The 26,877-nt window shown below is 35.3% G+C and overlaps 2 protein-coding genes across 2 annotated transcripts; both read right to left on the bottom strand.

The window, feature by feature from the left end:
• Positions 1 to 4,997: 4,997 nt before the first annotated feature.
• Positions 4,998 to 5,960, bottom strand: LOC142440420 (olfactory receptor 14K1-like). The gene has a single exon (XM_075542868.1). It carries the CDS (start codon positions 5,958 to 5,960, stop codon positions 4,998 to 5,000), a length of 963 nt encoding a protein of 320 aa, XP_075398983.1.
• An 11,513-nt stretch (positions 5,961 to 17,473) lies between these two features.
• Positions 17,474 to 18,421, bottom strand: LOC142441243 (olfactory receptor 14A16-like). The gene has a single exon (XM_075543294.1). It carries the CDS (start codon positions 18,419 to 18,421, stop codon positions 17,474 to 17,476), a length of 948 nt encoding a protein of 315 aa, XP_075399409.1.
• Positions 18,422 to 26,877: the final 8,456 nt, after the last annotated feature.

Here is a 26,877-nt window from a genome sequence, read left to right as displayed (position 1 = left end):
TATATAAGATATTTATATCAAAGAATAATTGTTTACTAAGAAAACATCCCAGGCAAGTCTGCATCGAGTCTATAAGTCTGATATTAACCAATATGTCTGATATCAGTCTATGAATTACTCTTCAGACTCACACAACACATGCAATGATGTCAAATGCTGATAGATCACAGGGTAGTGGGTGGACAGTCTTGCGCATCCAATGGTGTTGGAAGCATCTGAGTGTTTGCATGTGTTGTCAAGTGGCTCCTCCTGCTCCAGGACAAGCTCATCTGTGTAGTTGTAGCTCCATGTGTCTTGTCAGCAGGAAGATGAAGCCGAGAGTATGGGTCTGGCCTCCAATGAGCTATTTATCTCTGTAGAACCTCACAATTTGGTCATCAAGATGCAATTTGATTTAGGGGCTATACTCTCCCCTTCACCCTTAATAGTCTCAGGTTCACACCAGATTATATGACTCCCACACAGTCTAAAGGAGGAATTTCTGTGGCATGTACATCATTGAGTATCCTTTCTCCTCTACCATCTGACAAACCCAACACTGTTTTTTCGTGATTTCAGAAGTCAAGTAGAGCAGATTCGTGATATAGAGGTGGCCCACTAGCAGTCTAAGCATGATCTTTTCCCTTGTATGTGTCTCAGGGTACAAAATAGGTCCAATATCTAATATAATTTAAACCTAATATTTCTTAAGTCCTGAAGGATACAAAGACAACACAAAGACACATGCACATCCAACTTGGTCACCAACATGAAGGTGAAACGGCATCCAAAGTTCTCAAATGAGACTCAAGATAAATCGGTATAGGGGTGGTAAGGAAACTGTCACGAAAGCATGATTGGTGGCAGAATAATACATCACAGTTACAGATGGGAATACAGAAGCAGCAATGGGACCATGATGGGACACATACATTGGCAGAGAGAAAAGCTCTCAAGATTGGTCCAGGCCTTTCCAATCAAAGCAGTCAGAACCAAATTGATAGGGCTTGACACAGTACCATTAGAGACCCTGTGCCATACCCAGCACAGTGATCTCCATTAAGTACAAACCTACAAAGCCCCTAAGAGAGATACTGCCCATCCTGGTTGGGGAAATCCACTCTCCAAGGAATTCTGTCTCAGGGCTAGATTATTTATGTCCTTGGTTAATGATCAGAAGCATTTAATGGAGATTTAATCTATGGGGGATTCTGCAAAGTATTTTAGGCTGTTACTGCCACCGTAAGCTTTTTGCACACCCAGAGGTTCATAATTTAAGCTCAGTAAAGTGTATCTGTGTGGTATCTGTGGGTAGGTCTGGCAAGAATGCCTCTTCCCTCATCATCCCTGTGGTAAATGTGAACAGAAGAGGACATATCTGACCTCCTCTGGGTTTCTTATTACTATGAGGCAGTGATCAGACATGCCTTTACCCTCCTTTTCTTTACCCTATGCCGACATCAACCATTTCTCCTTCAGCATTCTATTTCTATGCTAGCTTTGATCATTTCTTGCAAGGGGATTCAGAGTGAAGTAGAGGGTCAGCAAAATGTGGAAAACCCTCAACAAAATGGGTTGGAGTAGTAGTTCAAACAACAGGTGTCAACATAGAAATGATTATTAAAATGGTCCAGAACTGAGCAGGGTTTCATTGGGTGCACGTTTAAAAGAGCATTCTGGCTATAATTCCTACAAACAGATGTGCTTCTTTTTAAAGTTGTCCAAAGCACTGGAGCTTTTTTCATCAAAGCAATAATCCAAATGCATCAATTGCTTCCCTGTCTTCTATATTTATTGGTCAACCTTCAGAACGATGTGGAGTATGTTGGGTCAGGGAAATTGACAGAAAATCAAATACAATGCTTTACCAAGCTGGAGAAGCATTGAACGAACAAACTCATTTATGTCAAGTAGTTGTTGGGAGGCAGCTACTTATCCAACCAACTTGAGGATTTCTGTACTTGTGCATATTGCATAGTGATACAAAAGAATGCCAAAAGTTTTGAACAATAAACGTAATACCACACACAAGTAAACTGTTACTGAAGACAATTTGAAATAAATAGTATGTTGATAGGAAGGTGCCTGAAATTCAAGACAGATTCCACTTAGAATTAGAAGGATCATTACTGATTTCAGATGGATCATGCTGAAAGCAAAGAATAACTGAAAGATGTTTATTTGCATTTAATTGACTATGTAAAGGAATTAGACAGTATGGATAATGTGAGATAATTCATAGAGAAGCAAATCCAGCGAACTTTACTGTGGGCATGTGGAACCTAGCAAGAATCAGTTGTTAGAACAAAGTAGTTAAAAATGAGGCAAGGTGTGTAGCAGGCTTAGATTCTTTTACCTTATATATTCAATATGTTTACTGAGAAAATAATCTGAGAAGCTGGACTATATAAAGAAAAATGTGACATCAGGATTGGAAGAAAGCTTATTAACCCATGATATGCTTAAGATTCATCCTTGCTAAATGCAAAAAGGATTGGCGCTCTTGATGAAGAACATTCAGCATCTACAGGATTTAGTTTAGAAAGGCAACCAAAATGCCCACAACTGGATCAATAAATGGCATGACAAATAAAGAACTGTTTGAACTTCTCATGGAATTTTGCTTAGCTCCACAATAAAATTTTAGTTTATTTGTAATGTGCTGCAAAAAAATTGACACAAAAAGCTTTTTAATCTGTTGAAGCTCAAGGATGCCACTTTGAGGACTAAGATGTTCCTGATCCAAGCAATAGTATTTTCAGTAGTCTCATATCTATTTGAAAGCTCGACAGTGAATAAGGAAGACTATGAAATAATTAATGGACTCAGATAATGTTGAGGAGGAATAATAAAAGCACCATGACTTCTCAGAAAACAAACAAATCTAACTTGGAAGAAGTACAGCAAATATAATCATTAAAAGTAAAGAAAGGGAGATTTTCTGTCATGTATTTTGAATATGTTATCAAGAAAGATCAGTCACTGAAAAAGTACATCAGACTTGCTAAAATGGAGAATTAGCAAAAAAAGCAGATAGCCTTCAATGTGATGGCTTGATCCAGTGACTGTAACAGTCAGCTCAAGCAGAATAACTGTGAGGATGGGGTAGGAGCCGGTAGTGCTCCATTCTATTGTACATGGTTCATAATGAGTTGGAAACCAATTGATAGCACTTCCCTACCATAACAGCACTGTGTTTTAAATAAATTATACACTTCATAGTAGAGAAACATAATATTGTCATCTCTTCCTAAAGGAACTGATGAAAAAAATGTGATAACTCTGAAGTTGCAATATTGAAGGGTTCTACGCACAAAATGTTGATCATTGCAAGAAACATCAAAAGAGGATGGAAAAAATACACATTCATTGCACCACCAAGAACTGGTCAATGTTAACCATATTAAGAGAAGTATATAATAAAACATAATGGTATTGAAAGGAATCATCCAACCTGCTTTGTAGGTATTCACAAATGAACAAAACTAGGGAAGAAGAATTGAAGGGATGCCAACTGATAGATCTCAGCAAACTAATACAGCATGGTCTGTGCTTAGAAAATTCAATATTCTGGCCAACCAACTAGAAAAGATCCATATTTCTGTCCTTTCTAAAGAAAAGTTACAAAATAGAACGGAGAGCTATTTAACATTATCAATAATATTACATGCAAGTAAAATGTGCTGAAGGTAATTTTTAAAAGGATTGCACCAGTATGCAACAGAATTGCCAGAAATTCAAGCCAGATTCTGAAAAGTATGTGATATTAGGGAAATTGTTGCAGAAATCATATGGAACTTGACTGAGAGTAGGAAACATCTGAGATTTGTTTATTCATAGTTTACTGTCTTTGAAAAGGCATTTGAGAGATAAAGACATAAAACATTAGTTTCGTCTAACAAGTGGAATGTAAAATAAGAACAAAATGATACTCTAATAAGGATGAATTTAACCCTGGGATGAACGAGTAGTGCAACAGTATGAAATAAATCGTATTTTCTACCACATTAGTAGAACAAAGGAAAGAGCACATGAACAAACCATTAAGTAGACGCAGAAAAGGCAGTTGAGAAAACCCAAGAACTTCTCACAATAAAAACACTCCATAAAACAGGAATAAATGAGAATTTCTAATATATGAAGAAAACTTAAGAAAAAATTGCAGCTAACATCATATTTGACAGAGAAATAATGGAAGCTTTCCCATTTATATCAGAAATACACAGGATTATTATATTCACAATTAAGTAGATAGTAGTTGGTTACCATATAATACAGAAAAAATAAGCTGAATATACTCCTAGGAATTTATAAAACAGAAACTAGAACTGATCTTCACACAAAAATATGCAAATGAATGCTTAAAATATCCTTAAACTAGAAATAATTCAATGTTTGATGGTTAGAACATACCATAGAATACATACTCAAGGCTAAAAATACAACTGATATATCCAACATCTTGACAAAAATCATGAGAATATTGCTTATTGAAAGATATTATCTCAGATGGTCATTGGCTACATAATTCCACTTCTAGCACATCCTTGAAACGACAAAGCTATAGAGATGGAAAATAAATTAGGAGTTGTCAGCAGTATGCCATCAAACTGTGGGAAGGGCACTGTGTAGGATGTAATAGACAAGATAAGGGAGAGAATATGATTTCATGGTTTCCCAGATCTTCATTTATGTTAAAATGATATAAAGCAATGCATACATATATACATAGTACGTGTATCTATTTTCCTGTTTGGATATTTTACTATACTACATAAATTACAATCTGAATCGGGGCCTCTGGTACACAATATCAACTTTTCAAACTTGTGAATTTGTTCTTTTTTAATGATATAAATCTACTAAGTTTAAAGTCAACTTTAATTTTAAAGTCAATATTTTCTCTATTCTGTCTCTGTAATTGACAAATATATATGAGCTGGAAGCAGAGGTTATAACTTAAAAGAAATGTATTAAAATAGTTACCATAAGTCACAAAGTTGCAAAAACTATAAGAACTACAGACTAATTCTATTGATTTTTACATTGAACCCACAGTGGTTTAATTTCCATAAAATACTAGACAATGCTACTTTGATTTCCTTGTTCCGTAAGCTGTATATTATGGGGTTCAATGATGGAGGTGCCACACAATAGAATACAGACACCACAAAATCAAGAAGATCTGGGTAATCAGGAATTGGTTTCAAATAGGCCATGACCCCTGTCATAAAAAATGTGGCGACAACTATGAGATGGGGCACACACGTGGAGAAGGCTTTTGATCGACTTTGCAATGATGGCATTTTCAACACGATATTGAAAATAGAAATATATGAAAAACTAATGCAACCTACACACAAAAGTGCATACACGACTCCGATCGCTTCACTGACATGAATGATAATATGTGTCTTAGAACACGAAATCTTCAATAAGGATGGCACATCGCAGAAAAAATGTGCAAGTTTCCTGGATCCACAGAAAGATAAAGAGAAAGTCCCCGCTGAGTACAGGACTCCAAAGACACTGCCAGCAACCCAGGAGGCAGCTGCCATCTGCACACAGAAGCCCTTGTTCATGAGGACCTCATAGTGCAGAGGGTGACAGATGGCCACGTAGCGGTCATAGGACATGGCTGTGAGAAGGAAAAGTTCCGATCCTGCAAAGTGAATCACCAGCAATACCTGTAACACACATCCTGGCAGAGAAATGGAGCTCCTATGCGACAAAGAGTTCAAAATAAATTTTGGGACTGTGATGGAAATGAGACACGCATCTAGGAAAGATAAATTCTTGAGGAAGAAGTACATGGGAGTATGAAGACCTTGGTCCAGGGTGACAACAAGGATAATGAGAAGATTTCCTGTGAGAGTCTCCAAGTAAATCAGCAGAAATAGGAAAGCATGTACCATGCGAAGCTCTCTGGAGTTGGAGAACTCCATGAGGAAGAATTCCATCACGATTGTGTGGTTGCTCATGTCTCTTATTCTACTTCACTGACTGTTGGGTAGAGGAAGATAAGAACATACATGTGCCAATGCTAAGACACCACACATTCAAATATTTTTCCTTTCTACAAGAATTCATTTGACATATATATGTATATATGCATATATGTGGCAAATGTATATATACATACATAAACACATATATATAATTCAAAATTTCAGTGACTTAAGTTTTGTACATTTCATAAACACAGCATAGATGTATCCTAAATTCATTTTGTGTCTCTAGGTGATACAAATGTTTTTCAATAAACAAGTTTTCTAAATTCAAATCGCTCCCTGGAAGAAAAGCCTGTGAATTTGCTGCTGCAAAAATTATAGGACAGAAATAAAAAGCCCCAGAACATCTCGAGAGCCATTCTACTCTGTGACTATGATTCAGGATCTACTCAAGGATAACAATATTTTTTGTTTTGTTTTAAATACATTTTAGATTTTTGTGATCCTCTTACATTGTGAGTTACATGCAGTCTCCAGGAAGCACACACGTGTAAAGTAATTTTAGTTTCAACAACCTTTCTAAGTGCTGGAATGCTGGCCCTTAAGGAGAAAAGGGCTTCTGGTCCGGCTGCCAACCTTGTGGATGAAATGGATGGGATTTCTACGCATCGTGCTAGCATTAGTCAGGGAGGGTATGACGTTTTTAAAACTGTATTCCCAGTATATGTGGGAAGAGCTCTGGCAGTTCAGTAGGGAAGCTCCCCACCGATAAATGAAAGGCTGACTGTTCACACCAACCAACCTCTCCATGGGACAGGGATATGCCCGTCTATTTCAGAAAGCCCAACAGTCTTGGAGAGGTTATGGGTCAGTTGAACTACCCCTCTCGATTTGCTGTTAGTGATAAGTGACTCCATAGCAACATGTTTGATGGGTGTTAAAATATGATATGGCACATGCCAAGTGATCAGATTAGAGAGAATATGTAAAACGTATTAATTTCGAGAATATTATAGGGTTGTGAATATAATCTGTATCTTTATAAAGTTAATCAGACCTGGGCCCTGCTCAATACTTGTCCTCATAAAGTGATCACTGATGATTTGGTTGCTATGGCAAATTGGGGTGAATACGTCAGAGAAAATAGCATCTGGTTACTTAAAGGCCTGTCTTGAAACAAGCAGCCATCTCAGTAGTTGTCATGTAAATTCACACAGAAGTAGCCCTCCAGCACTACTAAGCCATGTGCTGTAAATAATAAAATCCAATATCAGAAAAGGAATTGTAGTGGAGCTTCTGTACCTGACTTACAGAAAACTATGGATTACAGTGATCTTCCAAAATTCATTTGTAGAGTCCCCTCATATTCAAGCTTTATTGACTCCTTGGAACCATAGGCCAAAGAAGTCAATAGTCTTGCCCTCAGACAGAGCGCATTGAAAATTGAATAACATCAGGTATCATTAGGTTAAGGTTTAACCTATAATCCTTTGTGTTTCCTATTGACACATATTTAACTTGTTCTAGCTTCTTTATCTTCTGTTTTTTCTAGGATTAAGGTTTTCTGTGTTTTATTTTGTTGATATCATTTGTGGTTTTTAAATGTTTTCTTTATATTGTGCCCTTCTGTCTGTTTTGATTTTCTGAATATTAAACTCAGGATAAGTGAATCTATATGAGAGTAACTATATGTATTATTTGTTAGGGTTAAGGTAAGTGAGATTGGGAATCTAGGAGGAGTTCATAATAGTGGGTACAAGAATAAAGAAAATGTTTTAAAATTGATTGTGGTGATGATTTAAGTATATTCAACTCTTAAATGCATTCGAATCTTTGAATTGTATGGTAGATGAATAAAAAGGTTAAAAATTAATCATAAATCAAGTAATCACTTTCCACAGTAATTATCTAAGGAAACGCCACTTAGAATATCACTCACTGTCACTGCCATCAAGGTGATGCTGACTCATAGCGATCCCTTGAGACAGAGATGACCTGTCCTTGTGGGTTTTCTAGACCGAATCTCTTTCTGGAAAGAATTCTGGGAGAAAGCCTCCTCCTTCTTCCTCAGAGCAGATGTAGCGTCTAACTGCTGACCTTGTCATTAGAATTCCTACACTCAACCGTTAGGTCAACAAAGGCTCCTTAAGAAAAAGTAGTCAAAATTTTTTTGCCTAAAGATCTGTCTTTAATAATCATTAATTTTGATGCCTGATACCTGATCGCATGGACACCTCATGATCACATCAGCTAGTGTGCTTCTTCCATGTGGGCTTTATTGCTTCTCAGCTAGATGGCCCCTTGTTCATCTTCAAGCATTGAAAACCTCAGACGCCATATCTTTTGCTAGGCGGACACCATCAGCTTTCTTCACCACATTTGCTTTGTGAGGGAGGGAGGGCCTGGGAGGGATGGTAAAAAATAAGAAGCTATTACCTAGGTATCTGGTAGAAGGAAAATGTTTTGGAAATGACAGTGGAAACAAATGTGCAAAAGTGCTTGACACCGTGGATGTATGTATGTATTGTGATTAGTTGTTTTAGCCCCCAATAAAATGATTTAAGAAAAAAACCGCTAATTTTATCCACACAGAGTAAGAAGGTTTTTTTTAAGCATTTGATATTATGCTTAAATATATTATACCAAAGTAGATACATGACCTTTTCATGTAAAGTGGAGCAAAAAGTGAAAGAGAAAGTTTGGTATATCATCATAAAAATAGGAATAGAAGGTGACGATTAAGAGAAGAATATGTGGTATGGAGAAAACTGTTGTTCTTTCTAACTTAGTGACTAACAGGCCATTCTTGCATACTCTCCACAGGCAAAGGCATGCCCAGATGCACACACACACCTCTCCTGTGTGTCTGTAACAGGACAGGGATCACATTTGATGGCAAAATGGTGTGAGTAGAAGTGATGACAATAAATAGAAGCAGAGCAAAGACGGTTGAAAATTAATAACTTGAAGAGGAGGAGCAACACTGTGTCTGATAAAATGCTGTATATATCTTGCTGATAAGTATGACTTAGTGTAGCAACCTTTCATAGGGTTTAATGGCTAGTCAGCAAAATGCAAGAACCTCTCCCACAGAAATGCTGGTTGGATTGGAATGTCTGACATTTCAGTTAACAGTGGGGGCTTCACTGTCAAACAGAATCCTTGAGAAAGTATGGAAGGTAGAAATATTTTTATGGAAATAATATATTTATTAGTTGAATGATGAAATAAATCATTTCCAATTTATTAAGCCTTTTCAAGTTTCTTGACAGACAAAAATGCACTGTTTTAGGTTACAAATTTTATGTGGGATGCTAAGGGCACATTGAGAACTTTCTTAAATGCTTTCTAGCACAGAATTCATGAAGACAATTGATAATATACCTCTTCCTATAATTAGTACTACAAATTAAGATCCTTAACACATGGTTTGTCGGAAGGAGGAGGGGAAAAAGAGGGAAAAAAAGAAGATGGTATGGAATAAGTACAGATTCTGCACTTCTGACATTTGGTCCAGAGAAGTATAGTAAGGTAGAGATTCCCTGATGTATTGTAAAGTACTATTATAATAGTTGTATGATTATCTCAGGATCTGCATGTGAATGTGGTTTTACTTCACCCTGAATCATGCACTCAGCAGATGTGTCTGGTTGGAATTCTTTCTTCTCTTGAAAAGTTGACCTTGATGAGTTTTTAGATTGTTCTAAAGGACCTCCCTCTTGAATGACATGCCTTGAATCTGATTTTGTGTGATACAGACACAAGCTGATTTTTTCTCTACTGTCTTTCCAATGATCTATTTATGACCCAAATACCAACTCCTGAAAATGAATTACACCTAACATAAATGAGAGGCCATTGGATTCCATAACAGGACAAAATGTTCCTCATTACCTCTTCAACAAACATAACAGTATTAGTTTCAATTTTAGATATTTTCTCTGGGACTCATGACCTGGTTTTTTCCCTTATAAAATAAAGGGACTAGCTGCTATGTCTAAAATGTGTTTATCCTCGGTTATTCATGTGCAAAATATGTGCCACTCTCTATCCTAAATGCTTAGAATATTACATTTTCAGGCAATTCATACCCAAAGTTGTTTTAGTTATGAGATGGTATCAGTATCACATGTCGCAAACTCATTACCACTGAGTCATTTGAAATCACAGTGGCTCTCCTTGACAAGTCAGACTGCCCCTGTGCATTTCCCAGCCTGCGTTTGTTTGCTTGTATGTTTATTAAAGACAGGAAAGCCTCACCCTTCTCTGAAAGAGAAGCTGGTGGTTCCTAATTGCTGGCCTTTGCTTAGCAGCCCAACGTGTGACCCTGTGCCCCAGGGCTCATAGTGTCATCTGCAACATGACAGATTCAGGGATTGCTTGTTTAATTCTTTCCTATTTAAATAAACTTCCATGTCTCGGAAACTTAAGTCCACTGAATTTTACTTGTCCTCCATTTTTACCTACTCAGACCTATCAATATTTAGATCTGAGAGGTAAGGAAACTGGAAGAGTTTTTCCTTTTCCAGGCAGCATTTTAAATTTCATTATTCCATTATGAATGTATGTATGTATGTATGTATGTATGTATGATGTATGTATGTATACTGTTAGGACTTCCAATTTTTTTCTTTCCTCTACCATCATCCCCCTCTTGCTGTTCCCCACCCCGTTTCTGGCCTCCTCCAAGTCATCAAGCCATCAAAATCTTATGTATTGGTGTATAAACCACATTTATTCTGTTTTGCTTTTTTCTTAAAGCAATGGTAATATTAAATATTTATCTTTGTAACATTGACTGAGTTTGTTAAATATAATGTTCTCTAGTATTATCCATGTGTACAGTGTTTAAGAGGGCTATCACGGTTTTATATTGTTGCATAAAATTCCATAGTATGAATGGAATATAATAAGACAGATTTAGTGACTTTAAGAAATCTCTCTTTCCTATATAAACTGGATTTTATGGTTGTCTTATGCATCTGTGTTTGGTATTGTTATCAAGTTATAATTCCAAACACAGTAAGATTGACTATGGAATGTTACTTCTGTTAATCTAATATTTATTTATTAAGATTTTAGATTTATATGTAACATCCTGCCCAGGTTAAAGCATGCTGAGTACACAATGCATGTTTTGACTATTGAAAAAGACTATTTCAAGAATTACCCCCGGTACCTTGATCAGACACAAGACCACAGTAAATATTATGCAGGCAGAGACTGTGATGCTAAATAGAGTAATTTGTAATCTTATTCAGAAAATCTAGATATATTAAATTTATAATAAATTAAAGTGAATGATTTGAAATGATTTTATTTATTGCACAGTTTGCTATTTGCCTGAAAACAAGCTCTTCAAGTTTTTCTTATTTGGATGGAATCTTTGTATCTAATCTTTATATCAATTTTTTCCATCTCTCCCACTCCCATAAGCACTACTTCCCATGAACTTAACTATCATTATCCAGACTCACCTATAGGATTACAAATGTTAGTGTTCTGCTCCTTCCAAGTGCTTTCTGTTTGTAGTTCTTCTACTATTCAGGACATGAGAGAGACAGTCACTGAAACTCATCATGTCAGAAGACTTCCTCCCCTTGCCATTTTATGCCGACTGAAATAATTTTCTATTTGCTTCCTAGTGTCTCTTGGGAAAATGGTGGACAGAGAGAACAACATGATTCTCTAGGGAATTATGAATGATGCTTTATAAAACCTTAGTAACCTAGCATGATCAATGATGTAAATCCATAGCATTAATAACTCACCTCACATTGTTGCTGTTATGCTATCTTGCCATTTCCTTAGTATATTAGTGGGAAATTGCATCTAGCCTTCTCATAGAGTAAAATTAGCATAGAGTGCCAATTATACTTTATTTCCTATGGTTCTGAAATTACAAAGGAAAAAACTCATGTCAATGTCAAGATGAATGGGGGGGCTCAGATATGTATAGATTTGAGGATACCCAGATATTTTGATGTACCATTTTGTGCTAATTAATACATGTGTGGCCTGCAGTTTCCTTAATGCTAGAAAACTTAACTTCTATTTTTAAACTATCTGCCGGCAATATATGAAGATGTGTATGTATTTGTATTCACTAACTATGGAATAAAATGGAGAAAATATTATTAATGCATTCAAAGACAGATGTGAAAAAAATTATAACTGAATATTTCCTTTCAAAGTGCAAATTTGAAGCATATCTTCTATCATCAAGACAATGTCTCTTTAAATAATAATATATTCCAATAATTAAAACATTTTTGTAGTTAAAATGAAAACTATCGAGATATATACTACATAATGTATCTATGAAAGCCTTGAAGAAGTTCATGCAGAATTTGAATTAAAGAAGAATGACCCATTCCCACAAACTTTCAAAAGACGTCTTCCTGTGTGCTTGTATGTGTGTGTGTGTGGTTTTTTGCCTGTGAATATGTGTGAATCTGTTATCTGTATGTTAATTCAGTTTTTGAATATACTTCAAAATATATTTAAATATATGGTGACTAATGAGATTAAACTCTACTTTTGAGATAATGGGAACAAAAAATTCAGTAGAATACATTCTCCCCCTCAATGACACAACCATATTCTACAACAAAAGTAGCATTGGCAGAATTGGGTTCCCTTATGGACATAGTTTTGAAATAAAATAATGTTTAATAGCTTCAATTAGAAGACAGATATCTTTACTGATTTAATAAAAATAGAGAATCCAACCTATCTATGCCATTTAGCCATTTCTTAGACTCTATTTACCTATCTGATTTTTCTTTTCCTCCTCAACATGGGAGATTTTGTATGAAATCATAATGTAGTGGGTTGATGCTGAGAACACTCCTTCTCTATTATCCCATACTCTCTGATTGGCTCTACTTTCCCCATTGGGAAATGAAAGCAAGATATAAAACATGAAATAATCAAGGAGATTCTCACCACATAGAATTCTTTGCAACTTAAAAAATAATCAAACAATGGAAAGCTGTTATTGCTGTTGTCTATTTATTGTTCAGCAGATTCTGCTCATAGCAACCCTTTAAGACAGCATAAAACTCCATCGGCTTCCCTAGGGTGTAGTCTTTAAGGGTGCAGATTGTAAACCACCGACTGTTTCTTTAGTAGCTAAATATTTAGTCATTGTGCCATCCAGGCTCATAAAGAGTGCTACAAAATTGAGAACTGTGCTCATCCAAAAGGTATGCACATGAAATTTCTATATGACCATTGAAAATGTGACGAATGAAAAACACTCCAAATTCATTACTAAGAAACACCAATTTTTTTATTCATTAGGTAATTATGGATTTTCACAGCAGTATGCTCCATGCAGAGTCTAAGGATGATGCAAATGATTAGATTTCAACTGCTCAGCCTAAGGATGGAGTTTCAATCCACTCAGAGGCATCTTGGAACAACTACATGCCTATCTGTTGTTATCACTGTTAGGTGCCTTTGGAGTCAGTTCTGAATAATAGGGACCTTTTGTGCAACAGAATGAAACACTGCCCAGTCCTGAGCTATCCTCTCAATTATTCTTATGTTCAAATCCATTGCTATATTCAGTGTGTCATAACATTAATTAAACAGCCTTCTTCTTTTTTCTGTCCCTCTATTTAGAAAGTATGATGTCCTTCTCTAGGGACTGTTCTCTCCTGACAACAGGTCGAAAGTGCTTGAGGCTAAGTCTCACCATCGTTGCCTCTAAGAAACATTCTGGTTGTACTTCTTTCAAGACATCCATCTGTCCTTTTGGCAGGCCATTCTAATGTTCTTTGCCAACATTGTATTTCAAATGCATCAATTCTTCTTCAAAATTCCTTAATAAATGTTCAACTGTCAGAGCACCTGATGCAACTGAAAATACCATGGCTTAGGTCAGGCGCACTTTAGTCCTCAAAGTAACATCCTTGGTTTTCAACACTTAAAAGTGCTCTTTGGACAACAGACTTATTGACTCAATGAAATCTGTCATTTGATTTCCTGACTGGTGCCTCTATGAACATTGATTATGGATCCAGGCAAAAAAATTCTTTAATCCTTCAAGAAAAAAAAAACAACTTCAATCTTGTCTACATTTCAACTTTTTAACTATTTACTATTCCCAAATCTAGTGATGAATCAATTGAAGAAGTCTACCAATTTCTTCACTCTAAATTTGATTAAACAGGCAATCAAGACATTTTATTAATTATTGGTGATTAAGTAACAATAGTTGAAAAGATAGTCACCGTGGTAGAAACGAAGCTGGAGACCACATGATATGATTTTGCTTGACCAACAATTTACTTATTGAAAATACCTTGTTTTAACAACAAAAATGGGAGTATACATGTGAGCTTCTCTAGATAGAATACACAGAAATCAAACTGAATACAGTTGTGGGACAAGATGATGGGGAAGCTCAATATTAGCTGCTAAAACCAGGCCAAGTGCTGGTTGTTTCAGGTTTTCATTGTCTGTTTGTTTGATTGCTTGCTTGTTTGTTTTGTTCACAAGTAAATTCCGGGTGAATCTGAAGAAAATTAAAACACGTCCATGAGAGCCAAAGTACGACTTTGAGTGTACGCCACCTGAGTTTTGTGAACATCTCAAGAAGAGATTTGAAGCATTGAACCTTAGTAACATAAGAGCCGATGAGCTTTGGGATGACATTAAGAACATCACATATGAAGAGATCTAAAGGTCAATGAAAAGACAGGAAAGAAGGACAGGAACACAGCTACCAGCTTCTGGAACAGTAACCACGGACGACGCCGTGGAGTCCAGCTCTCCAGGAGCAGGTGCTGTGTGGCTGCTTGACTCAAGGACTACTGAGTCGTTCTTGTTCTGGATTCTCCATGAAGCAGAGGATCCATGAGAAATAATCTGACCCCATAGCAGATTTGTAGCAGTGGAATTCAATTTGAAGTAGGCCTGAAAAGCTTGAAAATGTTCATATGCTGCATTATAGATGTCAATGAAAATTAAATAGCCTAAAGCATTTAAATATATATAATTGAGAGAAATTAATTATTTAACCTATGATGGCTAAGATAGTAATTGAAATCTAGGTAACTATGTATAAAATTATCACAATAATTATATAATAGTATATAAGTACAAAGTTGCATTTATATATTAATTTTACTAATTACTCCTTTACTTTTTCACCCCCAAATATTTTCTAACAATGGGACCTTTGTAAACTTGAGGACGTTGTTTCTTGGAACATGAATGGAAACTGAGAGTAGTAAAATACACAGAAAGAAATGTCAATCCAAGCATGAACAATTGACCTGGATACAACTCTGGGAAATTGGACTTATTATGGTGCATGAACATAAGTATCTGCCCAAGACATAAAAAGGGTAGACCAGTTCCTCTAGCTTTGTACTTTTTTGTTCAATTTCCTCATGAGTTAGTTTTAACTTGCCTAGGCTGTTTCCCAATACAGCATCCCAGAAGCCCTAGACAGATATCATGAATTACAAGTTACATCCCACTTATGCTATCAGAAAGTATTGATCTGATGTTGCAGTAATAACTCTCAATGTAAGAAAAAGCAGGATGTGAGAATGGGCATCAAAGGTACCAAATATTTATATTTCTCTAGTTGTTAGTATTCTTCTTTGTTAACTGTAACAATAGTAAACATTTACTTTATGTTTGGGTACAATTCTATGAGTTGTATCACATGACACATGAATAAATCGCAACCCTCACAATGAGGACACATGCTGCTTCTCCATAGCCAAATCATCACTCAGCTCTGACCTTTGACAGACACTGACCTGCTCCCATTCCTAAACTTTTATGGTTCCCAGAATATCATATAAATGAAATTATACAGTTTAAAACTTTTTATAGTGTGGAACTTTTACTCACCACTGTGTCTAAGTGATATATCTGATTTGTTGTATATATAAGCTTCAACCAACATTCTTTTTATTACATAGTAGAATTTCTTTACAGATAAATAACAGCATGTTTACACATTTATTCAATGATTACAATGACATTCAGAACAAAAATGTTAACTATTAAATATTTATTACTTTATACCCATGTAGAAATTGAAGGGAAACATACTATATTCAATAAAAATCATTTAGAGTATGTTCTGATGTTATGCAAAGTTGTGCTTTATAAGTGCTTAATAGTATACTAAATTTATCATCATATAATAACAGAACCCACTATGTATTTTTCTAGATATATGACTTAGGATATGTCCCTTGGTGTCTGTTTTCTAAATAAAAAGTGCAATAATATTTTGTGAGGACAGAATGGATACATCTGTGTAAAGGACTAAAATCAATAGGCAGCCATTTATCATCAGCAGCACTATTTTTCAATGTAAGTTAGGAAGTAAATATTGAAATGAAACACGAAGAAAATGATAAAGAGGATTTAGAAATGGGGAGGAAAATGTGAGCAAGGAAGATTGAAATAAAGGAAAAGTTGAAAAACATCGGAAAAAAGAAATTCTTTTCAACAATATTCTGTTATTATTCAGAAGTAAGTTACAGATAAATGTAAATTGAGAAAAGTATATCCAATGATGAAATTCTACATTTAAATTAAAAATTAAATACAGATGTATGTTAATAAGTGAATTTAAAATTTAGATTTTTATATTATGTACTTTTTATAAATTTAAAATTTAAGAATAAAAATGTGCAGTTTAACGAAGTAGTAGTAGCTGCCCATATGTATGTAACTTCTGTATATTTTAATACAACATACTATTTCTGAAATTGGATTACATCATGAAAGTTTTACAATTTCAATAGTATGATACTATCTTAAAATTCTTTATTTGACACTTATTACCAATAGACTTCTTTCAAAATTCCTTTAAAAAAGTATTATGACTGCGATCATTGTAGGGAACCAGTTGGGGATGCTTCTTATAAATTCCAAAACTCTGTATTTATGAATAATTTCCTTGTCAATAAAATGAACACAAATTACATATCATGAATATCTGAAATTGTTCATTTTCAGCTTGATTATTGTTGGAGTTAAATGAGATTCAAGGCTTACTGAAATTTTATTACAATTTGTACATTTTTAAACTATAACAAAATCACATAAGTAAGGAAGTGAATGGAGGTGATTAACATGGTATGACTAATAATTCCTCAGACCTGAGTCCTGCTAAGAGCTCAATAATTGGAAGATTTCCAGTGGACTGGAGTTCCCAAGCCACTATTCAAACAGAAAGCCATATTTAATGCTATGAAGTTGCCTTCTATGTAGTAGTGAGATAAAATAATAATACCTGTTTTTAAAATATATTCAGGTTGGTTGTTGAGTCAATTCTGACTAATAATGCCCCTTTAAATAAGACTAGAATTGCCACATAGAACTTCCTGGCTTTCAATATTTCAGGAACAAGTTGATGGGTTCAAAAATGCTAAGCCGTTTATGGCCAGTTAGAACCTAACCTTTGCACCATCAGGGTTAAAAGATCTGTAAACCAAAGAAATCTGTCACCCAAATCATCTGACCTCCATTAGTAAATGCAAAACAGAATTCTACCAATGCATTCACATTTTTGAGAGAAATTTTCTACTAAACAGTTTGCCAAGTGCCACCTTCATGTCCCTGTTTCTCAGACTATAAATGATTGGATTCAGCGTGGGCGGTAGCAAGGAGTACAAGACTGACATGAAGAGGTTCATTGATGAGGAGGACTTGGATGCTGATCCTAAGTACGCAGTGAATCCAGAGGAGAGAAACAAAGTCACCACAGTTAGATGGGGCATACAGGTAGAGAAAGTCTTGAACCTGCCTTGTGAAGACGGGATACTTAAGACAGCTGAGAAAATGTGAACATAGGATACAACCATTAAAATGAAGCATGCAAAAGCAAAACAGCAGCTAGCAATGATAAATGTGTATTCTAAAATCTGGTCCCTGGGACAAGCCATTGTAAGCAATGATGGAATATCACAGAAGAACTGATTAACTAAGTTGGGCCCACAGAATGTGACGGAGAATGTACCTGAGACATGAACAGATCCATAGACACATCCACTGAGCCAGGATGCTACTACCATCTGCACACAGGCTCCTCTGTTCATGACGGACTCATAGTGCAGAGGACGGCAGATGGCCGCATAGCGATCATAGGACATGACTATAAGGAGGGCGTATTCTGTGCCCGCCAAAAAAATAACAAGAAAAACCTGTGAGGCACATCCTAGGAAGGAGATCGAATGGCTGTTAGTTAGAGAGTTCGTGATGGACTTTGGTACAGTTACAGAGATGTAGCACATGTCAATCCAAGATAAATTCCTCAGAAAGAAATACATGGGGGCTTGGAGGTGCTGGTCAGTGATGGTGAGGGTGACAATGAGGAGATTCCCCATCAAGGCTGTCAGGTAAATGAGGAAGAAGAGTACTGCATACAGTACCTGTAACATCCAGACATCGGGAAATCCCATCAGCAAGAATTCTCTTATGACAGTTGTATTGGCTGTTTTCTGCGACATGTTGATTGTTGTCTGCAAAAATCTGGGAAAAACTACATTTACTGAATTCATTTAAAGGCTATGATTCTGACTCATTCGTAGGTGCTCTAATTTATTATGTTGTGAGGGTTTAACATCATCTCAGTAATTCCAGGAAAAATACATTTTACAAATTCTAATTTTCAATTCACACAATAAATTTTGTTAAACTATTTTTTAAAACATGCAGAATAATCTGGTTCTCGATCATTTGGAAATACATCTTGCATCTTTTCAAGATTATAATTTTATCATTGACTCATACAAAGATTTTGAATATTGAAACCTCTTTAAAGATCGAATAGAATTCTAAAAGTATATGTCCACTTTACTTTGTCCACATAAATTGTTTAGAAAGGGCATGTGGTTGTTATCGGTCTAATAACTAAAATTAAAATATAGTATTTGACAGCTTATTTTTACCAAAATTGAGTGAAATATATGTCCTCATTTAAACATTTAAAGAGTTAACGATTATGCCAAATTGCATACAGAGAGTTATGGTAGGTGAGTATAGGCTTGTAAGCATTCCACTTACCTGTTAGAAATATACTTTCACTAATTAAAGATGCTCTTTCTCTGAAATGTTGGGAAATAGAAAGTCAGAGATGAGTATGACAATAGGAAAGACGTTTCCTTTGGTTATTGCTATTTCCTCTCCATCAGCATGTACTGGTTGAAGGGATATTTATAACACTGGAAATTTTGATAAGAGGTTAGAGTTGACTGATTAGGATGAGGGCTAATTATGTGGATGGACCAAGATTCCTGAGGGGGAAGATAATTTCCTGGATATAATGTTATGGGTTTGGAAGCTGTTTAAAACAAACATCGAGGACCATTTTTGTATTAGTTTGCTTACCCCAAAATTTTCTTGTTCAGAGAGCTCATCAACAGTGGAATAATTTGATCTAGAGTTTATCACTTCAATTGGCTGGGTGGAATGTTATCTTTGGACAAGTATGAAAATGATATTAAGTTCATGAAAACTTACCTATCTTAATTGAAGTGTTTAGTTATGCCACTTTCTTTTTGTAGATATTATAAGGTTGCATTTCTTTTTATTTATCATATGAGTAACACAGGTATTTCTGCCACTGAAAATATATAAGCTCGTAGATAATGTAAACATATAAATTGCTTCTTTAAGCTTCAACTCCATTTCTCTTCCAGGACGGAATTCTAAAATGTTTTATTGTATTTATTTTTGTTTATTTATCTATGTGTTTATAATATGCAACTACAAAAAGATGCCATATTGAAATATACATCTTTCCATTCTTTGTACAGATTTATCACATTACATTTTTTTCAGAGATATTTACCAATATTGTTCCAAATCTGTTTAATCCTTGACTTTTGATGCATATATTCATTCCAGATATAAGAATGCAGTATTTTAAAAGCCTTCTGATTTTGTCATTTAGAATCAAATTTTAGGTTATATAGTTGCACACCTATATTTGTAAAATGATTTACTTTAGAATAATTGATAAAAAGCGATTGAGACCTCCTTACACAGTGATTAGGTGTTGGGCAGCTAACCTCAAATCAGCAGGTCAAAACACCAGCCTTTCTGCTGAAAAAGGACAAGACTTTCTACTCCATTAAAAAGTAACATCTGAGAAACCTACGGGGCAGGTCTCCCTGCCTTGTAGGGTTGCAATAAATTAGAATTGACTCCATGGCAATAAGGGGTTTTGTTTTGTTTTTGTTCTGCGTGTATGTACACCTCATTCTCTTATTGCTATCAAGTTATTTCTGACTTATAGAAATCCTTTAGGACTGGGTAGAACAGCCTCTGTGGTTTTCAATGCTCCTTGTAAGCAAGGAAGGAGAAACTTTGTCTCAGTATATTGGACATAGTGTTAGGAAAGATTAGTCCTGGAGGGCATCGATAAAAGGGACAGGGACAAAGAGGAATAAGGGACAAGATGGAGTGACATATGGCTGCTCTAATGATGAATTAACATAACAAAAGTAGAGAGGATGGAACAAGATCAGGCACTGTTTGGTTGGGTTTGGTTAAATTCACTGATTCAGAACCAACTGGATGACACTGAACAACAAATTATTTTTGATCAATTACTCTTATATTCTTAAAATAAATGATCTGATAACAACGTATGTATACCTATAATTTTAAAATAAATTATGTATACCTATGGTTTCAAATGGGAGAAGGATGAGGCTTTCTGTTTGTGTGCAAAGTTACAGTCTTGGAAACCCAAAGTCACTTTTATGTGCCCTATAAGGTCATGAGGAGTCATTATTGACTCATTTACTCACTGGTAGTGACTTTGTTAATAAATATAAATTATTTGAGAATAACTAAAATATCAATTAAATCCTTACTCATACATTGGACATGATATCAGGAGAGACCACATGCTTGCTATAAGAGAGGGTCAGTTGAAAGAATGAAGATTTTTGTTGAAATGGATTGAAAGAGTAACTGTATCAATGGGCTCAAACAAAAAAAATAATTGTAAGTATCATGCCTAAAAAGAGAGTGCTATTTTGTGTTTTTCATAGGGTCATGGTAAGTTGTAATCAACTGGATGGCACCTAACAAAAACAACAATTGATAAAAGAGCTTTATATTTTTGTAAACAGAACAAATTCATCTTCTAAATACACATGGAAAATTTTAAAACTTCTACGTGTATTATTCTATTCACACATGTGTGTAGTATTCTCTCCCTATACATATTTTTGTTCATTGATATTTGTTAGTTGTTATTAAATTATGTATTTTAATAAATAGTATCCCAACATTGATGACATTAGTAGGTGAATTATTGCTAGTGAAGTATAAGTGGAAGAGTGAGCTTGAGATACATTATTGTTGATTGTGTAGTATTTAGAAATGAAATGAATTTGACAATAGAGTATAAAGTAAGGTGTTAGAATAAAGCTGTCTTGTGAGAAACTGCAGAATGGGAAGAGAGTGCATGCAGACAAATTCTTTATTCTCATATTTGAGAAGCCTGGGAGGCCATGGTTCTGGGTGGAGAGAGACCTTCACACTTGTGAGTTAGAAATGAGTCCCAAACACATTCTCAAAATTAAAATTAATGCCTACAATATTCTCCCATAATAGTGCTACCTTAATTCTATCTCTTACAAGCACATGGCTGATTGCTTTCGAGTCAGCATCTTTGTCTATAGGAGCAGACATGTGGCTCTTCCTGCTCAGGGGGAAGTCAGTTCTTCTTACCTGCACCCAGAACTGGTATTAGGTTACTCGTAATCTACAGTTAAGGTAGTGCCCACTTGGTTATATATGTGGTTACCTGTAAGCAGCAGGTGGGGGGGGGCGGATTGCATGCTTGAGACTATAGAAGTCAATGTAAGAATACATTTTCTCTTTCTCCCCCAGACTTGGTCCTGATATCATGGAGGTGAATACCCCAAAACTTTACTTCTGTCTTTTAAGTTCTTCCCTTCCATTACACAACCATTCCTTAGAACCTAGCTATCCGGATGTGGAGCTGGATCCCACAAGTCAGTGTACTCTATGGAAATTACATCCTTTGCCTAAGAATAAGTTATTAATTTACACTGGAATTACTTTACCATGCATTTAAATTTTTATTTGATTCAATACATCAAATGTATTGAATTTTTTTTTTGTAGGTAGATAGGTATAATCCTATTACAGACAGCATTGAACTTCAAGACAGATCTTGAAATGTCCTTTTTTGATGCTGAATGTGATGCTATTCCCTTTGAGGCTGTCATTCCTGGTACGATAAACCATGTTTTTCTGATTAAACATGGCAATACCATTCTATTTCAGCCCACTAACACCTATACTGCCAATCTTTATGTGTTCTACTTCATTTTTTGCAACTTCAACTTTCCTGGATCCATACTTCATGCATTTCAAGTTCTGATTATGATTTGATGTTTGCAGCTGTTTTTCCTCATTTTGAGTCCTGCACATAATCAAATGAAGCTCCTCAAGGCTTTGCAGCCTTTATTTCAGTTAATTCATTATGACACACTCTATTTTGAGAAATCAGCTATTCTTCAGTTATATTTTCATACCTTACAACCAGAAGGGCTCATCATCTGGCATCATCTCTGTTAATACTCTGCTCTGACTCATGAGGTTTCAGTATCTGACCATGTTCCAATGCTATCTATCAGGTTTTCAGAAGCGAATTCCTCAGCAATAGACAGTCTGTTTCCTTCTTCATAGCAAACTATGGATGGCCTTGAGAAGAATGGGGGTCCCATAATACTTCATTGTGCTCATGTTGAACCTGTACATGGATCAAGATGCAATTGCAAGAACAGAAAAGGGAAATACTGCATACTTTAAAACCAGGAAACATGTCTATCACCATAGATCCAGTGAATGTATCCTTTCAGCATACTTATTCAAACTGTGCTGAGGAAATAGGGAAGCTAAACTATACAAAGAAAGTTGTCTTAGGATTGGAGAAAGGCTTACTTATTACCTGTGATATAAGCAGATGACATAACCTTGTTTGCTAAAAGTGAGGATGACTTGAAGCACTTTCTGATGATGTTAAGAATTATAGTGTAATAAGGAAGAAAGGGATTCAGACCAAAAAAATTCTACTGAGGCTTTCTGAAAAGGCTAAATGAGTCATAAAGGCAACAAAATTCAGAAATTTTCTATGAATCTTCTCATGAACATTTGGAGTCCTAGATCTTCAGGGGAAAGAAGTGATCAATAAGCAAGAAGTGATCAATATGTAAAAATAAAGCACTAGAAATAATATCTGGTCAAAAGATTATCTGTCTTTGAAAACTTCCCAAATCTGAAACAAGGAAGTAAGTTTTCATGTACTCTTTCTGGCAAGTAAGGAGATCATGCATAGGTAAATGTTTTCTGCCTGACATAGAAATCATTGGCTATAATTAAATGTTTCGTGTAAAATTTTTCTCATTTGACTTTAAGTTTGCAAATAAAAATAAATGTGAAATTACAGAGACAGAGGCAGAAGGAAAAACAATTGTGACAGCGCTGTCACAAAGCTATAAGCACTTCAAAGTCAAGTAGAAATAGGCTTCTGGTAATGGATAAAAAGGCTAGCTGAGATTAGCAGGATTTTGAAGGGGAAGCTTAACAAAGACTGGGAAATGGCTACTATTTACTGAAAGGACAGAATTTTCTGTGAGGCCAGCTGAGTAGGAGAAGCTGGTAAGTTATGGGAGAACCAGACTTGGCGAAAGTAGAGTTTAGGGAAAGGAGAGGAAACTATACTGCAGACACAATAGGCGTTAAGAAATGAGCAGTACAGCACTTGCCCTCGTGGGGAGCTCAGTGGAAGCGTGTTAACTGTTACAGCACAATGTGGTGTAGAAATCAGATGGTGCCCAGTGTCAGAAAAGAAAATAGTGTCTGGGGTCCTAAAGGCTTGTCTCAAAACAAGCAGACTTGTATATGAGCAATCAGTTAGGTGCTTACTTAAGAAGTACACCAGCCTGTGTGATCCAAGGACTGTAAATAATAAAATCTAAGCAGGAGGATGGACCAATATCAGAGCCTGAATCCTCAATACCAATTTGTGAGATGGCATAGATCACAGCAGAAGCCCAAATCCATTTGCAAGATCCCTATGTGGATTGGGTGTGTAGAGAATCCCCACGGACCATAGTATAGGCATGTGAATAATCTTGATATCAGACAAAGAGCATTCATTGTAAAGTGAATTTTAGCAGCTGTAGTTAGGTTGCAATGCAACACCTTGTCATTAGATCTACTTTCTGACCCATTTTGAATTCATTCTGTTAAAAAAAAATCTTTTCGGTTGGGGTTATTCTCTGTTTCCCTTGGTAATTATGGCTGTTTTCTTCTTCTTCTTTTGTCTTGGTTTAATATTATCCTTTTCTCTGTAAGGAACCCATGATGGAGGGTATTTATGAGGACAGAAACTGGATCAATAACCTCCAGCGGGCACAGAAGGGGATTTGATGGAGCAATGAGAGTCAGCAGCAATGGATGCCAGGGGGAAGAACATGATCCAAAGTTGATTGTGGTGATGGCTTCCCAGACCTTCTTTATCTGATTGAACTACTGCATTGTATGGTAGGTTAATTATAGCTCAATAAAATATTTTAAAAATAAATATTATTATTAAAAATGTCTACAAGAAAAAGTAATTAATTAGCAAATGCCAAAATATAGTTTTCTTATTTCTGTTTAAATAAAGTAAATAAGTAGACACATACATACAATAAAAGAAATAGTCAATAGTGATAATTTGATCAGACTCATAAATCTTGATATTATTATCAAATTATTTTAGCAATTCTAACATACAAAAGTTACATTATTAGTACACCTATTGCTGTTATTGTAAGCAAAGACTATTTTCCTCTGTTTACCCATTATTCCATGTGTTCTCATTTGGGGTGCAGGGACCAATTAATGTGGTATTCTTATGTGGCTGGAAACCAGCTCATGATATGTTTAAAAGTGAAATTACTTGTGAGGCAATGAAAGAAAGTATTTTATTCCAAGTAAGAAATGGTCCAAACAAAAAAAAACCAGGTAGAATTCATCAATATCACTGGTATGAAATTAACGGACTCATAGACACCAAATATGGTAATATGACTTATTTTGCATTAAGCAAAAGAAAATTTCCTTTTTGTGCATTTTGTCCTTCTCTGAAACAATGTATAAGAAAATTGTAATGACTTTATGTGTAGTAATTCTAAATGTAATTTCATCATAGAAAATTAGTCAATAATTAGATAAAAATAATAATCAATATTAAAAATTTTAATACATATTGAGTGAAATTTAGTATTTAATAATTTCAGGACTTGATGCTAATGTGACAATGAGAAAATTTTTAGTGGTCTATGTTCATACTTAATCCATAAAATGCCACCGAAAACCACATAAATAATCAAGTATTAATATGAAAATTCAAATGAAAACTAAAGAAAATTAGAACTAGTTCACTAGAGTCAAAGTGCAAATTTAGACATATGAAACTTGAATTAGGACAATTTCAAGAATTGATTTGACATATTGAACATTAATTATTGAAGAACAATTAGGTTGTGGAATCACATTAAGAACATCATATGTGAAGATTACAACTGATCATTTACAAAAAACAAAACAAAACAAAAAACATCAGCTGACTAGATGGCAAAGGAGACTGTGAAACTTGTTCCTGAACTTAGATGGCCAAAAATACATGGAAGAAACAATGAATTCAAAGAACTGACAAAAAGATATACAGTGGACTGGGAAGGAAAGAAATATATAGCAATGTGCAAACAGCTGGCATTAGAAAATCTAAAAGAGAAGATATCTTCAGCATTTCTAAAATTGAGAGAACTTAAGAAAATAGAAAATCAAGACTCCAGTTACAATAATGAGATTCTAAGGGAAAGACATGGGTGCTGGTGGAGTAGAAGTTTGGTTGCTGACTGCAAAATCATTAGCTGAATTCTGTAGCTGCTCCTTGGAGAAAGATGAGCCAGTCTGCTACTCTGAAGATTTGTGTCCTCAGAAACCCATAGACAAGTCCCATTTTGTCCTATAGTATGGTAAAGTCAGAATAGACTTTACCGCAATGTATTTAAGGACAAGTTGTTGAACAAGTCAGAGAGCTCCGGAAGAAGATGAAAAGAACACAGAACTCACTGTACTAGACCGAACTAATTGATGGATTGCTGTTTGTTTAATTGATGGATTGTTGCAGAAGGTACCATATGATCAAGAACCCGGGGAACTGAAGGTCGAAGAAGTGTAAGCAGCAGTGAAATAAATTGCAAAAAAGAAAAAGGCTTCAGGAATTCATTCCAAATCAATTAAGTTATTTCAGGAAAAAGATTCAACGTTGGGAGAGTTCATTGTTTATACTAAGAAATCTGGAAGACGGCAACCTGGGCATTTGGAAGAAATCTATATTTATGTCCATTTCTGACCCTTGCCCCAAAATATGATGCAATAGAATATGCAATTTATCAACAACAGTCAGAGATTTGGTGAAAATCTTTTTAAATACTGCAGAAATACATAAAAAAATATTTCTAGAAATGCAAGTCAGATTCAGAAGAGAGCTTGGAATAGGGATGTCATTGATATCAAATGGATCTTGGCAGGAAATTGAGAATACCAGAAAGATGCTTACCTGTGTTTTATTGACAACACAAAGTTAACCATGTGTGGATCATAAAAATATTGATTATATAGTGAAAAATTGAAATCTGAAAACAATGAAAAGTACTTGCATAGAACCTAGAGGCAGTTATTGGAAATTATACATGCATACGAATGGTTTAAAATCAAGAAAGGTAGGCTTGGAGATGTAATTCTTCCACATACTTATTTAATGTGTACAGTGAGCAGATAATCAGATGTGGCATCAGTAACTCGTGATTTACAGATGACACATGTTGCTTGCTTACAGTGATGACGACTTAGTGACGAGAGA

This window comes from Tenrec ecaudatus, chromosome 2, assembly GCF_050624435.1.
Source record: "Tenrec ecaudatus isolate mTenEca1 chromosome 2, mTenEca1.hap1, whole genome shotgun sequence".
Taxonomy (NCBI): domain Eukaryota; kingdom Metazoa; phylum Chordata; class Mammalia; order Afrosoricida; family Tenrecidae; genus Tenrec; species Tenrec ecaudatus.
This window is presented reverse-complemented; position numbering and strand designations above follow the sequence as displayed.